This window comes from Gallus gallus, chromosome 3 (assembly GCF_016699485.2).
Source record: "Gallus gallus isolate bGalGal1 chromosome 3, bGalGal1.mat.broiler.GRCg7b, whole genome shotgun sequence".
Taxonomy (NCBI): domain Eukaryota; kingdom Metazoa; phylum Chordata; class Aves; order Galliformes; family Phasianidae; genus Gallus; species Gallus gallus.
In genome coordinates, this window is record NC_052534.1 from 78,635,626 (window position 1) to 78,651,340 (window position 15,715).

Genomic DNA, 15,715 nt, shown 5'->3' on the forward strand with positions numbered 1-15,715 from the left:
GAAAAAATCAGCTGATCTAGTGGGACATACTCTCCCTGAAAGACAGGTCTCCCTCATGCATCTTCATTTTCCCATTTATAAATCCTAACAGTACTAAAACGCTGTGTTTTAGGCATTCCTGTTAATCCAGAATTTCTAAAACAAGCAGGGAAAAGGCATCAGCTGATAACAGTGGAAATATTTAAATATTTACATGAATCGTTTTTGGCCTTTGTTTTGTTTTCGGCCACTTCTCTTGTGTAACCAGTGATAGGACTAGAGGGAACGGCTTCAAGCTGCACCAGGGGAGGTTCAGGCTGGACGTTAGGCAACACTCCTTCTCTGAATGGGTGGTCAGGCACTGGAATGGGCTGCCCAGGGAGGTGGTGGAGTCACCGACCCTGGAGGTGTTCAAGGAAAGTTTGGATGTTGTGTTGAGGGACACGGTTTAGTGAGAACTGTTGGTGATGGGTGGATGGCTGGACTGGCTGATCCTGTGGGTCTTTTCCAACCTTGGTGATTCTATGATTCCATGAACCGGGAGAGCTCAGGCCTCCTTAGAGTTTAACCTGGCAAGAGCGGTCAAGGACAACAGAAAGGCCTTCTTCAAATACTCTGCAGACAAAAGGTCTGAGGGAGGACACGCACCAGGTACAGCGCAGCAGAAAGCAGTTTCAGTTTGAAGAAGATTCATTTAATTACCCACTAGGAAAGAACTGGGGTAGTGAGAACTAAAAGCAAACAAAAACCACTTTCCCATTCTAACTTGTGTCCAACTCAGGTATGTGAAGTAAGGATGGCAGCAGCACGCCTCAGGGATGGTCCCCAGACTGTTACATGTGTTTGCTTGTTGTCAAAGCTCCAGTTTTATGTATTTTTTTGATTATACTCAAGTTATGTCCATAACTGCTCCCATCCCTATGCTGGGGGCTACTGCCAGCCTACTTCCATATGCGCAGTGGGGCTGTGACCTCACAGAATGATCCCCTCCGGCCGGACTATGATCTCACGGCTCTGCCCATGTAAGCCAGCGGCCAGCACTTGGTCTCTCCCAGTGCGGTCGTGACCAGCTTTGAGCGATGGTTCTCGACAGCTTTCTCCTTGTCCCCAGCCTCCTGCTCCTGGTGGCTGGGCTGTCTTTGCTCACCACTTCCTGGCGCCGACAGGTAGGGAAATTTGAGGATGGGAGTCATGTCAGGCTAGGGGACTCGGGGCTTTGGGGTGGGGGGATAGGGCTGCCCCGCAAGTCCTGTCACCGTGTCACGTTCATGTGCCCGTAGGGTTCTGACCGGCGCTGGCAGTGGTGGAGATGGTGGCAGCAAGTAGCGGCATTGAAGTCACGTGAGTCCCCTGAGGGTCAGCCTGGCACATTCCCAGGCAGGGCCAGTCCTCTGGGAGAAGCCAGGCTTTGTACCAGCCTCTGTCACGAAGCAGCCAGGCCAGGTGGGCCTGGAAGATCCCCGGTGCCCCCTAGCCTACTGTGGCTCAGGCCCGCTCCCTGTTTTACAGGTGCTGAGAGGCAGGCAGGCAGGCGCGGGAGCCCCCTGTGCAGGCCACGTTGCTCCCAGCAGCAAGCATCACCATGGCACGGCAGTCCCATCCCGCCCCGTCTCATCCGGCCAGGAAAGACCCGGCCTTTGCTGCAGCGCAGCCTATGCCCCTCTCTTCACATGGACTCTGCCACTGGTTCCACGAGCTCTGCAGGGAAACCCGGCAGGCTTCCCAGACAGGACCAGCGCCCGCAGGTTCTGCTGGCACGTGGGACCCCCAGGACGCTCAGTCAGCGTTCAAGGCTAGGCAGTGGAGTTGCAGACCTGCCACCTGAGATCATCAACTGCACAAAGCCACCAGTGAAAGGGATGATCTTTCAGGAGGGGCTCGTTCAAACAGAGGAGAGAAGACGCTGGTGGCAATACAAGACCAAGAGGCCTATTTGGCCCATGCGCCCCCCAGCACTTCCCAAAGGGCACGAGAAAGCAGGAGCTGCAGCAAGACCATCACGTGGACCAGCTTTGAGCCTCGAGAGAAAAGCAGACAGCAGCACTGAAACCTGCCAGCCCTTCAACTCTGGCTTCAGTGACAAGAGAAGCACAGAGCAATCGGACAGGCTCGCTATGGAAAGGCTGTACCGGCAGCTCCTGGTGTCCCTGAAGCGGCCCAAGACTAAGAACGAACAATTGCTACAAGTCAGGCAGTGCAACTGAAGAGCAACCTCCTGTAACCCCTTCCTGCACACAGCCACCAATGAAAGGCACGATCGTGCAGGAGAACATCCTTCCAACAGAGGAGAGGAAATGCTGGTGGAAGAGCAGGGCCAAGAGGCCTTCTGACTGTTGTATACCCTCCCCAGCTCTTCCCAGAGTCTGGATGGAAGCTGGAGCAGCTGCAGGACCAACACCGGGGCCAGCTTCAAGCCTGCAGAAAAGGAGACAGCAGAACTGAAACCTGCCAGCACCTAGACGCTGCTGTCATCGTTATGGATTCATTGTCAACATACCAACAGAGAACTGAACCTCAGCCCTAAGATCATTGTTTGCATCACACACTATTTCAGTCTGAGGTCTTTCAGAGTTTTAAAAGGATAATTTAATAAAAGTCTAGCTAGTCTTCAGAGAACTGCTATCCTTATTCCTTGACTTTTAGCAATAAGAGCAAGCTCTCTCTGAGAAGAAGAGCTTCAGAGAAGGTAAGACTGCACTGGGGAAGGGATCTGAGGCAAAAGGGGTTGATGAAACGCTCTTCTGGGGGCTTTTTGAAGCCAGCAAAAGCGCTCTGCCTGTGCCAGGGGGCTGGCAGCTTGTGGGCGGGCAGCTGAGCTGGCGTGGGCGCTGCCGACACTGCCCAGCTGGGACCAGGCTAGCAGGCCATAAGTAGCCTCAGGGAGGGCAGCAGCTAGCTGCCACCCACAGAGCACGCAGGGTGAGCAAACGGTGTTGGTGTGTGCGCCTTGCAGGCTGCAGCCCGTCCGGCAGGGCGTTGAGCCTCTCTCGATACACAAATGCCTGGCTATGAGACCGGTGCTACAGGCAGAGCATTGGGCTCTTTGATAGTGGCTGTTTTGGTAAGACGCCAGACCTGACAGTAATGCATGGGAAAGGTTTGCGTCACAGTGGCCAAAGGGTTCTGGGACAGGAATGAGGAGGGGTCATCCCAAGAGCTTTAGAGTAGATTTGAAGGGGAATAGGGTTGTAGCTGGACTTGCAGAGCTGGGGTAGCGCCCTAGAACTGATCAAGGCCAGGGGGCCTCCCACCCCCCTAGGGTGAAGTAAGAGTGCTCAGCTTGCCTTACTGCTCTCTATAACTGACCGAAGGGAGGTTGTAGTGAGCTGGGGGCCGGCCCCTTCTCTCGTGTAACCAGTGATAGGACTAGAGGGAACGGCTTCAAGCTGCACCAGGGGAGGTTCAGGCTGGACGTTAGGCAACACTCCTTCTCTGAATGGGTGGTCAGGCACTGGAATGGGCTGCCCAGGGAGGTGGTGGAGTCACCGACCCTGGAGGTGTTCAAGGAAAGTTTGGATGTTGTGTTGAGGGACACGGTTTAGTGAGAACTGTTGGTGATGGGTGGATGGCTGGACTGGCTGATCCTGTGGGTCTTTTCCAACCTTGGTGATTCTATGATTCCATGAACTGGGAAAGCTCAGGCCTCCTTAGAGTTTAACCTGGCAAGAGCGGTCAAGGACAACAGAAAGGCCTTCTTCAAATACTCTGCAGACAAAAGGTCTGAGGGAGGACACGCACCAGGTACAGCGCAGCAGAAAGCAGTTTCAGTTTGAAGAAGATTCATTTAATTACCCACTAGGAAAGAACTGGGGTAGTGAGAACTAAAAGCAAACAAAAACCACTTTCCCATTCTAACTTGTGTCCAACTCAGGTATGTGAAGTAAGGATGGCAGCAGCACGCCTCAGGGATGGTCCCCAGACTGCTACATGTGTTTGCTTGTTGTCAAAGCTCCAGTTTTATGTATTTTTTGATTATACTCAAGTTATGTCCATAACTGCTCCCATCCCTATGCTGGGGGCTACTGCCAGCCTACTTCCATATGCGCAGTGGGGCTGTGACCTCACAGAATGATCCCCTCCTGCCGGACTATGATCTCACGGCTCTGCCCATGTAAGCCAGCGGCCAGCACTTGGTCTCTCCCAGTGCGGTCGTGACCAGCTTTGAGCGATGGTTCTCGACAGCTTTCTCCTTGTCCCCAGCCTCCTGCTCCTGGTGGCTGGGCTGTCTTTGCTCACCACTTCCTGGCGCCGACAGGTAGGGAAATTTGAGGATGGGAGTCATGTCAGGCTAGGGGACTCGGGGCTTTGGGGTGGGGGGATAGGGCTGCCCCGCAAGTCCTGTCACCGTGTCACGTTCATGTGCCCGTAGGGTTCTGACCGGCGCTGGCAGTGGTGGAGATGGTGGCAGCAAGTAGCGGCATTGAAGTCACGTGAGTCCCCTGAGGGTCAGCCTGGCACATTCCCAGGCAGGGCCAGTCCTCTGGGAGAAGCCAGGCTTTGTACCAGCCTCTGTCACGAAGCAGCCAGGCCAGGTGGGCCTGGAAGATCCCCGGTGCCCCCTAGCCTACTGTGGCTCAGGCCCGCTCCCTGTTTTACAGGTGCTGAGAGGCAGGCAGGCAGGCGCGGGAGCCCCCTGTGCAGGCCACGTTGCTCCCAGCAGCAAGCATCACCATGGCACGGCAGTCCCATCCCGCCCCGTCTCATCCGGCCAGGAAAGACCCGGCCTTTGCTGCAGCGCAGCCTATGCCCCTCTCTTCACATGGACTCTGCCACTGGTTCCACGAGCTCTGCAGGGAAACCCGGCAGGCTTCCCAGACAGGACCAGCGCCCGCAGGTTCTGCTGGCACGTGGGACCCCCAGGACGCTCAGTCAGCGTTCAAGGCTAGGCAGTGGAGTTGCAGACCTGCCACCTGAGATCATCAACTGCACAAAGCCACCAGTGAAAGGGATGATCTTTCAGGAGGGGCTCGTTCAAACAGAGGAGAGAAGACGCTGGTGGCAATACAAGACCAAGAGGCCTATTTGGCCCATGCGCCCCCCAGCACTTCCCAAAGGGCACGAGAAAGCAGGAGCTGCAGCAAGACCATCACGTGGACCAGCTTTGAGCCTCGAGAGAAAAGCAGACAGCAGCACTGAAACCTGCCAGCCCTTCAACTCTGGCTTCAGTGACAAGAGAAGCACAGAGCAATCGGACAGGCTCGCTATGGAAAGGCTGTACCGGCAGCTCCTGGTGTCCCTGAAGCGGCCCAAGACTAAGAACGAACAATTGCTACAAGTCAGGCAGTGCAACTGAAGAGCAACCTCCTGTAACCCCTTCCTGCACACAGCCACCAATGAAAGGCACGATCGTGCAGGATAACATCCTTCCAACAGAGGAGAGGAAATGCTGGTGGAAGAGCAGGGCCAAGAGGCCTTCTGACTGTTGTATACCCTCCCCAGCTCTTCCCAGAGTCTGGATGGAAGCTGGAGCAGCTGCAGGACCAACACCGGGGCCAGCTTCAAGCCTGCAGAAAAGGAGACAGCAGAACTGAAACCTGCCAGCACCTAGACGCTGCTGTCATCGTTATGGATTCATTGTCAACATACCAACAGAGAACTGAACCTCAGCCCTAAGATCATTGTTTGTATCACACACTATTTCAGTCTGAGGTCTTTCAGAGTTTTAAAAGGATAATTTAATAAAAGTCTAGCTAGTCTTCAGAGAACTGCTATCCTTATTCCTTGACTTTTAGCAATAAGAGCAAGCTCTCTCTGAGAAGAAGAGCTTCAGAGAAGGTAAGACTGCACTGGGGAAGGGATCTGAGGCAAAAGGGGTTGATGAAACGCTCTTCTGGGGGCTTTTTGAAGCCAGCAAAAGCGCTCTGCCTGTGCCAGGGGGCTGGCAGCTTGTGGGCGGGCAGCTGAGCTGGCGTGGGCGCTGCCGACACTGCCCAGCTGGGACCAGGCTAGCAGGCCATAAGTAGCCTCAGGGAGGGCAGCAGCTAGCTGCCACCCACAGAGCACGCAGGGTGAGCAAACGGTGTTGGTGTGTGCGCCTTGCAGGCTGCAGCCCGTCCGGCAGGGCGTTGAGCCTCTCTCGATACACAAATGCCTGGCTATGAGACCGGTGCTACAGGCAGAGCATTGGGCTCTTTGATAGTGGCTGTTTTGGTAAGACGCCAGACCTGACAGTAATGCATGGGAAAGGTTTGCGTCACAGTGGCCAAAGGGTTCTGGGACAGGAATGAGGAGGGGTCATCCCAAGAGCTTTAGAGTAGATTTGAAGGGGAATAGGGTTGTAGCTGGACTTGCAGAGCTGGGGTAGCGCCCTAGAACTGATCAAGGCCAGGGGGCCTCCCACCCCCCTAGGGTGAAGTAAGAGTGCTCAGCTTGCCTTACTGCTCTCTATAACTGACCGAAGGGAGGTTGTAGTGAGCTGGGGGCCGGCCCCTTCTCTCGTGTAACCAGTGATAGGACTAGAGGGAACGGCTTCAAGCTGCACCAGGGGAGGTTCAGGCTGGACGTTAGGCAACACTCCTTCTCTGAATGGGTGGTCAGGCACTGGAATGGGCTGCCCAGGGAGGTGGTGGAGTCACCGACCCTGGAGGTGTTCAAGGAAAGTTTGGATGTTGTGTTGAGGGACACGGTTTAGTGAGAACTGTTGGTGATGGGTGGATGGCTGGACTGGCTGATCCTGTGGGTCTTTTCCAACCTTGGTGATTCTATGATTCCATGAACTGGGAAAGCTCAGGCCTCCTTAGAGTTTAACCTGGCAAGAGCGGTCAAGGACAACAGAAAGGCCTTCTTCAAATACTCTGCAGACAAAAGGTCTGAGGGAGGACACGCACCAGGTACAGCGCAGCAGAAAGCAGTTTCAGTTTGAAGAAGATTCATTTAATTACCCACTAGGAAAGAACTGGGGTAGTGAGAACTAAAAGCAAACAAAAACCACTTTCCCATTCTAACTTGTGTCCAACTCAGGTATGTGAAGTAAGGATGGCAGCAGCACGCCTCAGGGATGGTCCCCAGACTGCTACATGTGTTTGCTTGTTGTCAAAGCTCCAGTTTTATGTATTTTTTGATTATACTCAAGTTATGTCCATAACTGCTCCCATCCCTATGCTGGGGGCTACTGCCAGCCTACTTCCATATGCGCAGTGGGGCTGTGACCTCACAGAATGATCCCCTCCTGCCGGACTATGATCTCACGGCTCTGCCCATGTAAGCCAGCGGCCAGCACTTGGTCTCTCCCAGTGCGGTCGTGACCAGCTTTGAGCGATGGTTCTCGACAGCTTTCTCCTTGTCCCCAGCCTCCTGCTCCTGGTGGCTGGGCTGTCTTTGCTCACCACTTCCTGGCGCCGACAGGTAGGGAAATTTGAGGATGGGAGTCATGTCAGGCTAGGGGACTCGGGGCTTTGGGGTGGGGGGATAGGGCTGCCCCGCAAGTCCTGTCACCGTGTCACGTTCATGTGCCCGTAGGGTTCTGACCGGCGCTGGCAGTGGTGGAGATGGTGGCAGCAAGTAGCGGCATTGAAGTCACGTGAGTCCCCTGAGGGTCAGCCTGGCACATTCCCAGGCAGGGCCAGTCCTCTGGGAGAAGCCAGGCTTTGTACCAGCCTCTGTCACGAAGCAGCCAGGCCAGGTGGGCCTGGAAGATCCCCGGTGCCCCCTAGCCTACTGTGGCTCAGGCCCGCTCCCTGTTTTACAGGTGCTGAGAGGCAGGCAGGCAGGCGCGGGAGCCCCCTGTGCAGGCCACGTTGCTCCCAGCAGCAAGCATCACCATGGCACGGCAGTCCCATCCCGCCCCGTCTCATCCGGCCAGGAAAGACCCGGCCTTTGCTGCAGCGCAGCCTATGCCCCTCTCTTCACATGGACTCTGCCACTGGTTCCACGAGCTCTGCAGGGAAACCCGGCAGGCTTCCCAGACAGGACCAGCGCCCGCAGGTTCTGCTGGCACGTGGGACCCCCAGGACGCTCAGTCAGCGTTCAAGGCTAGGCAGTGGAGTTGCAGACCTGCCACCTGAGATCATCAACTGCACAAAGCCACCAGTGAAAGGGATGATCTTTCAGGAGGGGCTCGTTCAAACAGAGGAGAGAAGACGCTGGTGGCAATACAAGACCAAGAGGCCTATTTGGCCCATGCGCCCCCCAGCACTTCCCAAAGGGCACGAGAAAGCAGGAGCAGCAGCAAGACCATCACGTGGACCAGCTTTGAGCCTCGAGAGAAAAGCAGACAGCAGCACTGAAACCTGCCAGCCCTTCAACTCTGGCTTCAGTGACAAGAGAAGCACAGAGCAATCGGACAGGCTCGCTATGGAAAGGCTGTACCGGCAGCTCCTGGTGTCCCTGAAGCGGCCCAAGACTAAGAACGAACAATTGCTACAAGTCAGGCAGTGCAACTGAAGAGCAACCTCCTGTAACCCCTTCCTGCACACAGCCACCAATGAAAGGCACGATCGTGCAGGATAACATCCTTCCAACAGAGGAGAGGAAATGCTGGTGGAAGAGCAGGGCCAAGAGGCCTTCTGACTGTTGTATACCCTCCCCAGCTCTTCCCAGAGTCTGGATGGAAGCTGGAGCAGCTGCAGGACCAACACCGGGGCCAGCTTCAAGCCTGCAGAAAAGGAGACAGCAGAACTGAAACCTGCCAGCACCTAGACGCTGCTGTCATCGTTATGGATTCATTGTCAACATACCAACAGAGAACTGAACCTCAGCCCTAAGATCATTGTTTGCATCACACACTATTTCAGTCTGAGGTCTTTCAGAGTTTTAAAAGGATAATTTAATAAAAGTCTAGCTAGTCTTCAGAGAACTGCTATCCTTATTCCTTGACTTTTAGCAATAAGAGCAAGCTCTCTCTGAGAAGAAGAGCTTCAGAGAAGGTAAGACTGCACTGGGGAAGGGATCTGAGGCAAAAGGGGTTGATGAAACGCTCTTCTGGGGGCTTTTTGAAGCCAGCAAAAGCGCTCTGCCTGTGCCAGGGGGCTGGCAGCTTGTGGGCGGGCAGCTGAGCTGGCGTGGGCGCTGCCGACACTGCCCAGCTGGGACCAGGCTAGCAGGCCATAAGTAGCCTCAGGGAGGGCAGCAGCTAGCTGCCACCCACAGAGCACGCAGGGTGAGCAAACGGTGTTGGTGTGTGCGCCTTGCAGGCTGCAGCCCGTCCGGCAGGGCGTTGAGCCTCTCTCGATACACAAATGCCTGGCTATGAGACCGGTGCTACAGGCAGAGCATTGGGCTCTTTGATAGTGGCTGTTTTGGTAAGACGCCAGACCTGACAGTAATGCATGGGAAAGGTTTGCGTCACAGTGGCCAAAGGGTTCTGGGACAGGAATGAGGAGGGGTCATCCCAAGAGCTTTAGAGTAGATTTGAAGGGGAATAGGGTTGTAGCTGGACTTGCAGAGCTGGGGTAGCGCCCTAGAACTGATCAAGGCCAGGGGGCCTCCCACCCCCCTAGGGTGAAGTAAGAGTGCTCAGCTTGCCTTACTGCTCTCTATAACTGACCGAAGGGAGGTTGTAGTGAGCTGGGGGCCGGCCCCTTCTCTCGTGTAACCAGTGATAGGACTAGAGGGAACGGCTTCAAGCTGCACCAGGGGAGGTTCAGGCTGGACGTTAGGCAACACTCCTTCTCTGAATGGGTGGTCAGGCACTGGAATGGGCTGCCCAGGGAGGTGGTGGAGTCACCGACCCTGGAGGTGTTCAAGGAAAGTTTGGATGTTGTGTTGAGGGACACGGTTTAGTGAGAACTGTTGGTGATGGGTGGATGGCTGGACTGGCTGATCCTGTGGGTCTTTTCCAACCTTGGTGATTCTATGATTCCATGAACTGGGAAAGCTCAGGCCTCCTTAGAGTTTAACCTGGCAAGAGCGGTCAAGGACAACAGAAAGGCCTTCTTCAAATACTCTGCAGACAAAAGGTCTGAGGGAGGACACGCACCAGGTACAGCGCAGCAGAAAGCAGTTTCAGTTTGAAGAAGATTCATTTAATTACCCACTAGGAAAGAACTGGGGTAGTGAGAACTAAAAGCAAACAAAAACCACTTTCCCATTCTAACTTGTGTCCAACTCAGGTATGTGAAGTAAGGATGGCAGCAGCACGCCTCAGGGATGGTCCCCAGACTGTTACATGTGTTTGCTTGTTGTCAAAGCTCCAGTTTTATGTATTTTTTTGATTATACTCAAGTTATGTCCATAACTGCTCCCATCCCTATGCTGGGGGCTACTGCCAGCCTACTTCCATATGCGCAGTGGGGCTGTGACCTCACAGAATGATCCCCTCCGGCCGGACTATGATCTCACGGCTCTGCCCATGTAAGCCAGCGGCCAGCACTTGGTCTCTCCCAGTGCGGTCGTGACCAGCTTTGAGCGATGGTTCTCGACAGCTTTCTCCTTGTCCCCAGCCTCCTGCTCCTGGTGGCTGGGCTGTCTTTGCTCACCACTTCCTGGCGCCGACAGGTAGGGAAATTTGAGGATGGGAGTCATGTCAGGCTAGGGGACTCGGGGCTTTGGGGTGGGGGGATAGGGCTGCCCCGCAAGTCCTGTCACCGTGTCACGTTCATGTGCCCGTAGGGTTCTGACCGGCGCTGGCAGTGGTGGAGATGGTGGCAGCAAGTAGCGGCATTGAAGTCACGTGAGTCCCCTGAGGGTCAGCCTGGCACATTCCCAGGCAGGGCCAGTCCTCTGGGAGAAGCCAGGCTTTGTACCAGCCTCTGTCACGAAGCAGCCAGGCCAGGTGGGCCTGGAAGATCCCCGGTGCCCCCTAGCCTACTGTGGCTCAGGCCCGCTCCCTGTTTTACAGGTGCTGAGAGGCAGGCAGGCAGGCGCGGGAGCCCCCTGTGCAGGCCACGTTGCTCCCAGCAGCAAGCATCACCATGGCACGGCAGTCCCATCCCGCCCCGTCTCATCCGGCCAGGAAAGACCCGGCCTTTGCTGCAGCGCAGCCTATGCCCCTCTCTTCACATGGACTCTGCCACTGGTTCCACGAGCTCTGCAGGGAAACCCGGCAGGCTTCCCAGACAGGACCAGCGCCCGCAGGTTCTGCTGGCACGTGGGACCCCCAGGACGCTCAGTCAGCGTTCAAGGCTAGGCAGTGGAGTTGCAGACCTGCCACCTGAGATCATCAACTGCACAAAGCCACCAGTGAAAGGGATGATCTTTCAGGAGGGGCTCGTTCAAACAGAGGAGAGAAGACGCTGGTGGCAATACAAGACCAAGAGGCCTATTTGGCCCATGCGCCCCCCAGCACTTCCCAAAGGGCACGAGAAAGCAGGAGCTGCAGCAAGACCATCACGTGGACCAGCTTTGAGCCTCGAGAGAAAAGCAGACAGCAGCACTGAAACCTGCCAGCCCTTCAACTCTGGCTTCAGTGACAAGAGAAGCACAGAGCAATCGGACAGGCTCGCTATGGAAAGGCTGTACCGGCAGCTCCTGGTGTCCCTGAAGCGGCCCAAGACTAAGAACGAACAATTGCTACAAGTCAGGCAGTGCAACTGAAGAGCAACCTCCTGTAACCCCTTCCTGCACACAGCCACCAATGAAAGGCACGATCGTGCAGGAGAACATCCTTCCAACAGAGGAGAGGAAATGCTGGTGGAAGAGCAGGGCCAAGAGGCCTTCTGACTGTTGTATACCCTCCCCAGCTCTTCCCAGAGTCTGGATGGAAGCTGGAGCAGCTGCAGGACCAACACCGGGGCCAGCTTCAAGCCTGCAGAAAAGGAGACAGCAGAACTGAAACCTGCCAGCACCTAGACGCTGCTGTCATCGTTATGGATTCATTGTCAACATACCAACAGAGAACTGAACCTCAGCCCTAAGATCATCGTTTGCATCACACACTATTTCAGTCTGAGGTCTTTCAGAGTTTTAAAAGGATAATTTAATAAAAGTCTAGCTAGTCTTCAGAGAACTGCTATCCTTATTCCTTGACTTTTAGCAATAAGAGCAAGCTCTCTCTGAGAAGAAGAGCTTCAGAGAAGGTAAGACTGCACTGGGGAAGGGATCTGAGGCAAAAGGGGTTGATGAAACGCTCTTCTGGGGGCTTTTTGAAGCCAGCAAAAGCGCTCTGCCTGTGCCAGGGGGCTGGCAGCCTGTGGGCGGGCAGCCGAGCTAGCGTGGGCGCTGCCGACACTGCCCAGCCGGGACCAGGCTAGCAGGCCATAAGTAGCCTCAGGGAGGGCAGCAGCTAGCTGCCACCCACAGAGCACGCAGGGTGAGCAAACGGTGTTGGTGTGTGCGCCTTGCAGGCTGCAGCCCGTCCGGCAGGGCGTTGAGCCTCTCTCGATACACAAATGCCTGGCTATGAGACCGGTGCTACAGGCAGAGCATTGGGCTCTTTGATGGTGGCTGGTTTGGTAAGACGCCAGACCTGACAGTAATGCATGGGAAAGGTTTGCGTCACAGTGGCCAAAGGGTTCTGGGACAGGAATGAGGAGGGGTCATCCCAAGAGCTTTAGAGTAGATTTGAAGGGGAATAGGGTTGTAGCTGGACTTGCAGAGCTGGGGTAGCGCCCTAGAACTGATCAAGGCCAGGGGGCCTCCCACCCCCCTAGGGTGAAGTAAGAGTGCTCAGCTTGCCTTACTGCTCTCTATAACTGACCGAAGGGAGGTTGTAGTGAGCTGGGGGCCGGCCCCTTCTCTCGTGTAACCAGTGATAGGACTAGAGGGAACGGCTTCAAGCTGCACCAGGGGAGGTTCAGGCTGGACATTAGGCAACACTCCTTCTCTGAATGGGTGGTCAGGCACTGGAATGGGCTGCCCAGGGAGGTGGTGGAGTCACCGACCCTGGAGGTGTTCAAGGAAAGTTTGGATGTTGTGTTGAGGGACACGGTTTAGTGAGAACTGTTGGTGATGGGTGGATGGCTGGACTGGCTGATCCTGTGGGTCTTTTCCAACCTTGGTGATTCTATGATTCCATGAACTGGGAAAGCTCAGGCCTCCTTAGAGTTTAACCTGGCAAGAGCGGTCAAGGACAACAGAAAGGCCTTCTTCAAATACTCTGCAGACAAAAGGTCTGAGGGAGGACACGCACCAGGTACAGCGCAGCAGAAAGCAGTTTCAGTTTGAAGAAGATTCATTTAATTACCCACTAGGAAAGAACTGGGGTAGTGAGAACTAAAAGCAAACAAAAACCACTTTCCCATTCTAACTTGTGTCCAACTCAGGTATGTGAAGTAAGGATGGCAGCAGCACGCCTCAGGGATGGTCCCCAGACTGCTACATGTGTTTGCTTGTTGTCAAAGCTCCAGTTTTATGTATTTTTTGATTATACTCAAGTTATGTCCATAACTGCTCCCATCCCTATGCTGGGGGCTACTGCCAGCCTACTTCCATATGCGCAGTGGGGCTGTGACCTCACAGAATGATCCCCTCCTGCCGGACTATGATCTCACGGCTCTGCCCATGTAAGCCAGCGGCCAGCACTTGGTCTCTCCCAGTGCGGTCGTGACCAGCTTTGAGCGATGGTTCTCGACAGCTTTCTCCTTGTCCCCAGCCTCCTGCTCCTGGTGGCTGGGCTGTCTTTGCTCACCACTTCCTGGCGCCGACAGGTAGGGAAATTTGAGGATGGGAGTCATGTCAGGCTAGGGGACTCGGGGCTTTGGGGTGGGGGGATAGGGCTGCCCCGCAAGTCCTGTCACCGTGTCACGTTCATGTGCCCGTAGGGTTCTGACCGGCGCTGGCAGTGGTGGAGATGGTGGCAGCAAGTAGCGGCATTGAAGTCACGTGAGTCCCCTGAGGGTCAGCCTGGCACATTCCCAGGCAGGGCCAGTCCTCTGGGAGAAGCCAGGCTTTGTACCAGCCTCTGTCACGAAGCAGCCAGGCCAGGTGGGCCTGGAAGATCCCCGGTGCCCCCTAGCCTACTGTGGCTCAGGCCCGCTCCCTGTTTTACAGGTGCTGAGAGGCAGGCAGGCAGGCGCGGGAGCCCCCTGTGCAGGCCACGTTGCTCCCAGCAGCAAGCATCACCATGGCACGGCAGTCCCATCCCGCCCCGTCTCATCCGGCCAGGAAAGACCCGGCCTTTGCTGCAGCGCAGCCTATGCCCCTCTCTTCACATGGACTCTGCCACTGGTTCCACGAGCTCTGCAGGGAAACCCGGCAGGCTTCCCAGACAGGACCAGCGCCCGCAGGTTCTGCTGGCACGTGGGACCCCCAGGACGCTCAGTCAGCGTTCAAGGCTAGGCAGTGGAGTTGCAGACCTGCCACCTGAGATCATCAACTGCACAAAGCCACCAGTGAAAGGGATGATCTTTCAGGAGGGGCTCGTTCAAACAGAGGAGAGAAGACGCTGGTGGCAATACAAGACCAAGAGGCCTATTTGGCCCATGCGCCCCCCAGCACTTCCCAAAGGGCACGAGAAAGCAGGAGCAGCAGCAAGACCATCACGTGGACCAGCTTTGAGCCTCGAGAGAAAAGCAGACAGCAGCACTGAAACCTGCCAGCCCTTCAACTCTGGCTTCAGTGACAAGAGAAGCACAGAGCAATCGGACAGGCTCGCTATGGAAAGGCTGTACCGGCAGCTCCTGGTGTCCCTGAAGCGGCCCAAGACTAAGAACGAACAATTGCTACAAGTCAGGCAGTGCAACTGAAGAGCAACCTCCTGTAACCCCTTCCTGCACACAGCCACCAATGAAAGGCACGATCGTGCAGGAGAATGATGTGGTTCTTTTCCAACCTTGGTGATTCTTTGATTCTATGATTCTCTGAATATATCTGAGGCATAATTAAAAGTTGTTGCCAAATACGTAAGAGCTAGATGTGTTTACCCTTTTTTTTCTCAAAGAAATCTTACTCTAATCTTTTCCATACAGAAGTCACTGCTCTGTTTGAGGGCTAAGAGGAGAGTTTGAATTCACTGAACTAGATTGAAGGAAACAGAAAGAAGCATCCCAACTGTTCCACTTTATCTTTTAACTTTTTTCAAGTCTTTAATTTCCTATGTCCTTCGGGGATGTCATTGCAAAGTGAAAGAGTTACAGAGTTACATTCCTAAGGAAAACACCTTATTAACCAAGCTCTCTTTTTCTACATGTGCATGCAGACTTGCTCTTCTCCCTTACACTTGCACGTCAGAGCAAAGTGCGCAAACATATTAAATAGGTATTGACTGAATGCTGAAACAATCCACTGGTCTTTGACTGCTGGCCTTAATTGAAATTAAAAATAATTAGTAACAGACTGAGTGAATTCACAACACAAATTGTTGATGACAATCCCAACATTCAGATCGTTTTTTATAATTATAATATATATTTTATCTTGCTTTAAAAAGTAATGGTTTGAGGATGAAATAATAGAATTATATGTATTACATTCAGAATACTCTTGATTAAGATGTCATTTGTTCTTTCCTCTTTTGCCAATTAAACACCCTCTTTGTTAATCTCTTGTTGATAGTAAGCATCAGTGAGTTTTAAGGAAGGCAGTTATAGAATTATAGAATCACAGAGCAATAGAATTGATTAGGCTGGGAGGGAATGACCATTAAGATCATCTAGTTCAAACCCCTCTGCTGAGAGCAAGGTTGCAGCCCACTAGATAAGACTGCTCAGACCCTATCCAACTTGGCCTTGAAGATAGATCAGTGTGTTGTACACTCATGCCTGTTCCTTAAAGATTTTTTCTCCACAATAAAAGACCACTCTGCTTTTTTGAAGCAGTGTAGCATGACACATCTTCCTCTGTTTGACCTTCACATAAGAGGGAAAAGAGACAGTTTTTTTGAAATGAAAGATACAGCTTACAGGCACATTTGGCATCATTT

At 54.0% G+C, this 15,715-nt stretch overlaps 5 protein-coding genes across 10 annotated transcripts; all 5 read left to right on the forward strand.

Annotated features, from left to right (window-relative positions):
- Window positions 1-562: 562 nt before the first annotated feature.
- Window positions 563-2,494, forward strand: LOC121113162. Of its 2 annotated transcripts, XM_040697721.1 has the most exons (3): window positions 564-1,145; window positions 1,260-1,320; window positions 1,489-2,494. In XM_040697721.1, exons 1-3 carry the CDS (start codon window positions 1,059-1,061, stop codon window positions 2,181-2,183), a joined length of 843 nt encoding a protein of 280 aa, XP_040553655.1. In that variant the 5' UTR covers window positions 564-1,058; the 3' UTR covers window positions 2,184-2,494. The 2 variants fall into 2 exon arrangements, with proteins under 2 accessions (XP_040553654.1, XP_040553655.1); XM_040697720.1 differs by having other exon boundaries at window positions 563-1,145; window positions 1,260-2,494.
- An 89-nt stretch (window positions 2,495-2,583) lies between these two features.
- Window positions 2,584-5,327, forward strand: LOC121110230. 2 transcript variants are annotated; one of them, XM_040697723.2, is made up of 3 exons: window positions 2,585-4,234; window positions 4,349-4,409; window positions 4,578-5,327. In XM_040697723.2, exons 1-3 carry the CDS (start codon window positions 4,148-4,150, stop codon window positions 5,270-5,272), a joined length of 843 nt encoding a protein of 280 aa, XP_040553657.1. In that variant the 5' UTR covers window positions 2,585-4,147; the 3' UTR covers window positions 5,273-5,327. The 2 variants fall into 2 exon arrangements, with proteins under 2 accessions (XP_040553656.1, XP_040553657.1); XM_040697722.2 differs by having other exon boundaries at window positions 2,584-4,234; window positions 4,349-5,327.
- A 300-nt stretch (window positions 5,328-5,627) lies between these two features.
- LOC121110232 lies at window positions 5,628-8,416 on the forward strand. Of its 2 annotated transcripts, XM_040697725.1 has the most exons (3): window positions 5,629-7,323; window positions 7,438-7,498; window positions 7,667-8,416. In XM_040697725.1, exons 1-3 carry the CDS (start codon window positions 7,237-7,239, stop codon window positions 8,359-8,361), a joined length of 843 nt encoding a protein of 280 aa, XP_040553659.1. In that variant the 5' UTR covers window positions 5,629-7,236; the 3' UTR covers window positions 8,362-8,416. The 2 variants fall into 2 exon arrangements, with proteins under 2 accessions (XP_040553658.1, XP_040553659.1); XM_040697724.1 differs by having other exon boundaries at window positions 5,628-7,323; window positions 7,438-8,416.
- Window positions 8,417-8,762: 346 nt separating this feature from the next.
- Window positions 8,763-11,860, forward strand: LOC121110231. Of its 2 annotated transcripts, XM_040697727.2 has the most exons (3): window positions 8,764-10,413; window positions 10,528-10,588; window positions 10,757-11,860. In XM_040697727.2, exons 1-3 carry the CDS (start codon window positions 10,327-10,329, stop codon window positions 11,449-11,451), a joined length of 843 nt encoding a protein of 280 aa, XP_040553661.1. In that variant the 5' UTR covers window positions 8,764-10,326; the 3' UTR covers window positions 11,452-11,860. The 2 variants fall into 2 exon arrangements, with proteins under 2 accessions (XP_040553660.1, XP_040553661.1); XM_040697726.2 differs by having other exon boundaries at window positions 8,763-10,413; window positions 10,528-11,860.
- Window positions 11,861-12,210: 350 nt separating this feature from the next.
- LOC121110233 lies at window positions 12,211-14,625 on the forward strand. 2 transcript variants are annotated; one of them, XM_040697729.2, is made up of 3 exons: window positions 12,211-13,502; window positions 13,617-13,677; window positions 13,846-14,625. In XM_040697729.2, exons 1-3 carry the CDS (start codon window positions 13,416-13,418, stop codon window positions 14,538-14,540), a joined length of 843 nt encoding a protein of 280 aa, XP_040553663.1. In that variant the 5' UTR covers window positions 12,211-13,415; the 3' UTR covers window positions 14,541-14,625. The 2 variants fall into 2 exon arrangements, with proteins under 2 accessions (XP_040553663.1, XP_040553662.1); XM_040697728.2 differs by having other exon boundaries at window positions 13,617-14,625.
- The last annotated feature ends 1,090 nt before the right edge of the window (window positions 14,626-15,715 follow it).

Bases quoted from the DNA above. Each gene is read 5' to 3' on its own strand.
- LOC121113162 (XM_040697720.1), top strand. From the start codon at position 1,059: ATGGTTCTCGACAGCTTTCTCCTTGTCCCCAGCCTCCTGCTCCTGGTG. The intron at 1,146-1,259 runs GTAGGGAAATTT...ATGTGCCCGTAG, and splicing joins CCACTTCCTGGCGCCGACAG to GGTTCTGACCGGCGCTGGCA.
- LOC121110230 (XM_040697722.2), top strand. From the start codon at position 4,148: ATGGTTCTCGACAGCTTTCTCCTTGTCCCCAGCCTCCTGCTCCTGGTG. The intron at 4,235-4,348 runs GTAGGGAAATTT...ATGTGCCCGTAG, and splicing joins CCACTTCCTGGCGCCGACAG to GGTTCTGACCGGCGCTGGCA.
- LOC121110232 (XM_040697724.1), top strand. From the start codon at position 7,237: ATGGTTCTCGACAGCTTTCTCCTTGTCCCCAGCCTCCTGCTCCTGGTG. The intron at 7,324-7,437 runs GTAGGGAAATTT...ATGTGCCCGTAG, and splicing joins CCACTTCCTGGCGCCGACAG to GGTTCTGACCGGCGCTGGCA.
- LOC121110231 (XM_040697726.2), top strand. From the start codon at position 10,327: ATGGTTCTCGACAGCTTTCTCCTTGTCCCCAGCCTCCTGCTCCTGGTG. The intron at 10,414-10,527 runs GTAGGGAAATTT...ATGTGCCCGTAG, and splicing joins CCACTTCCTGGCGCCGACAG to GGTTCTGACCGGCGCTGGCA.
- LOC121110233 (XM_040697728.2), top strand. From the start codon at position 13,416: ATGGTTCTCGACAGCTTTCTCCTTGTCCCCAGCCTCCTGCTCCTGGTG. The intron at 13,503-13,616 runs GTAGGGAAATTT...ATGTGCCCGTAG, and splicing joins CCACTTCCTGGCGCCGACAG to GGTTCTGACCGGCGCTGGCA.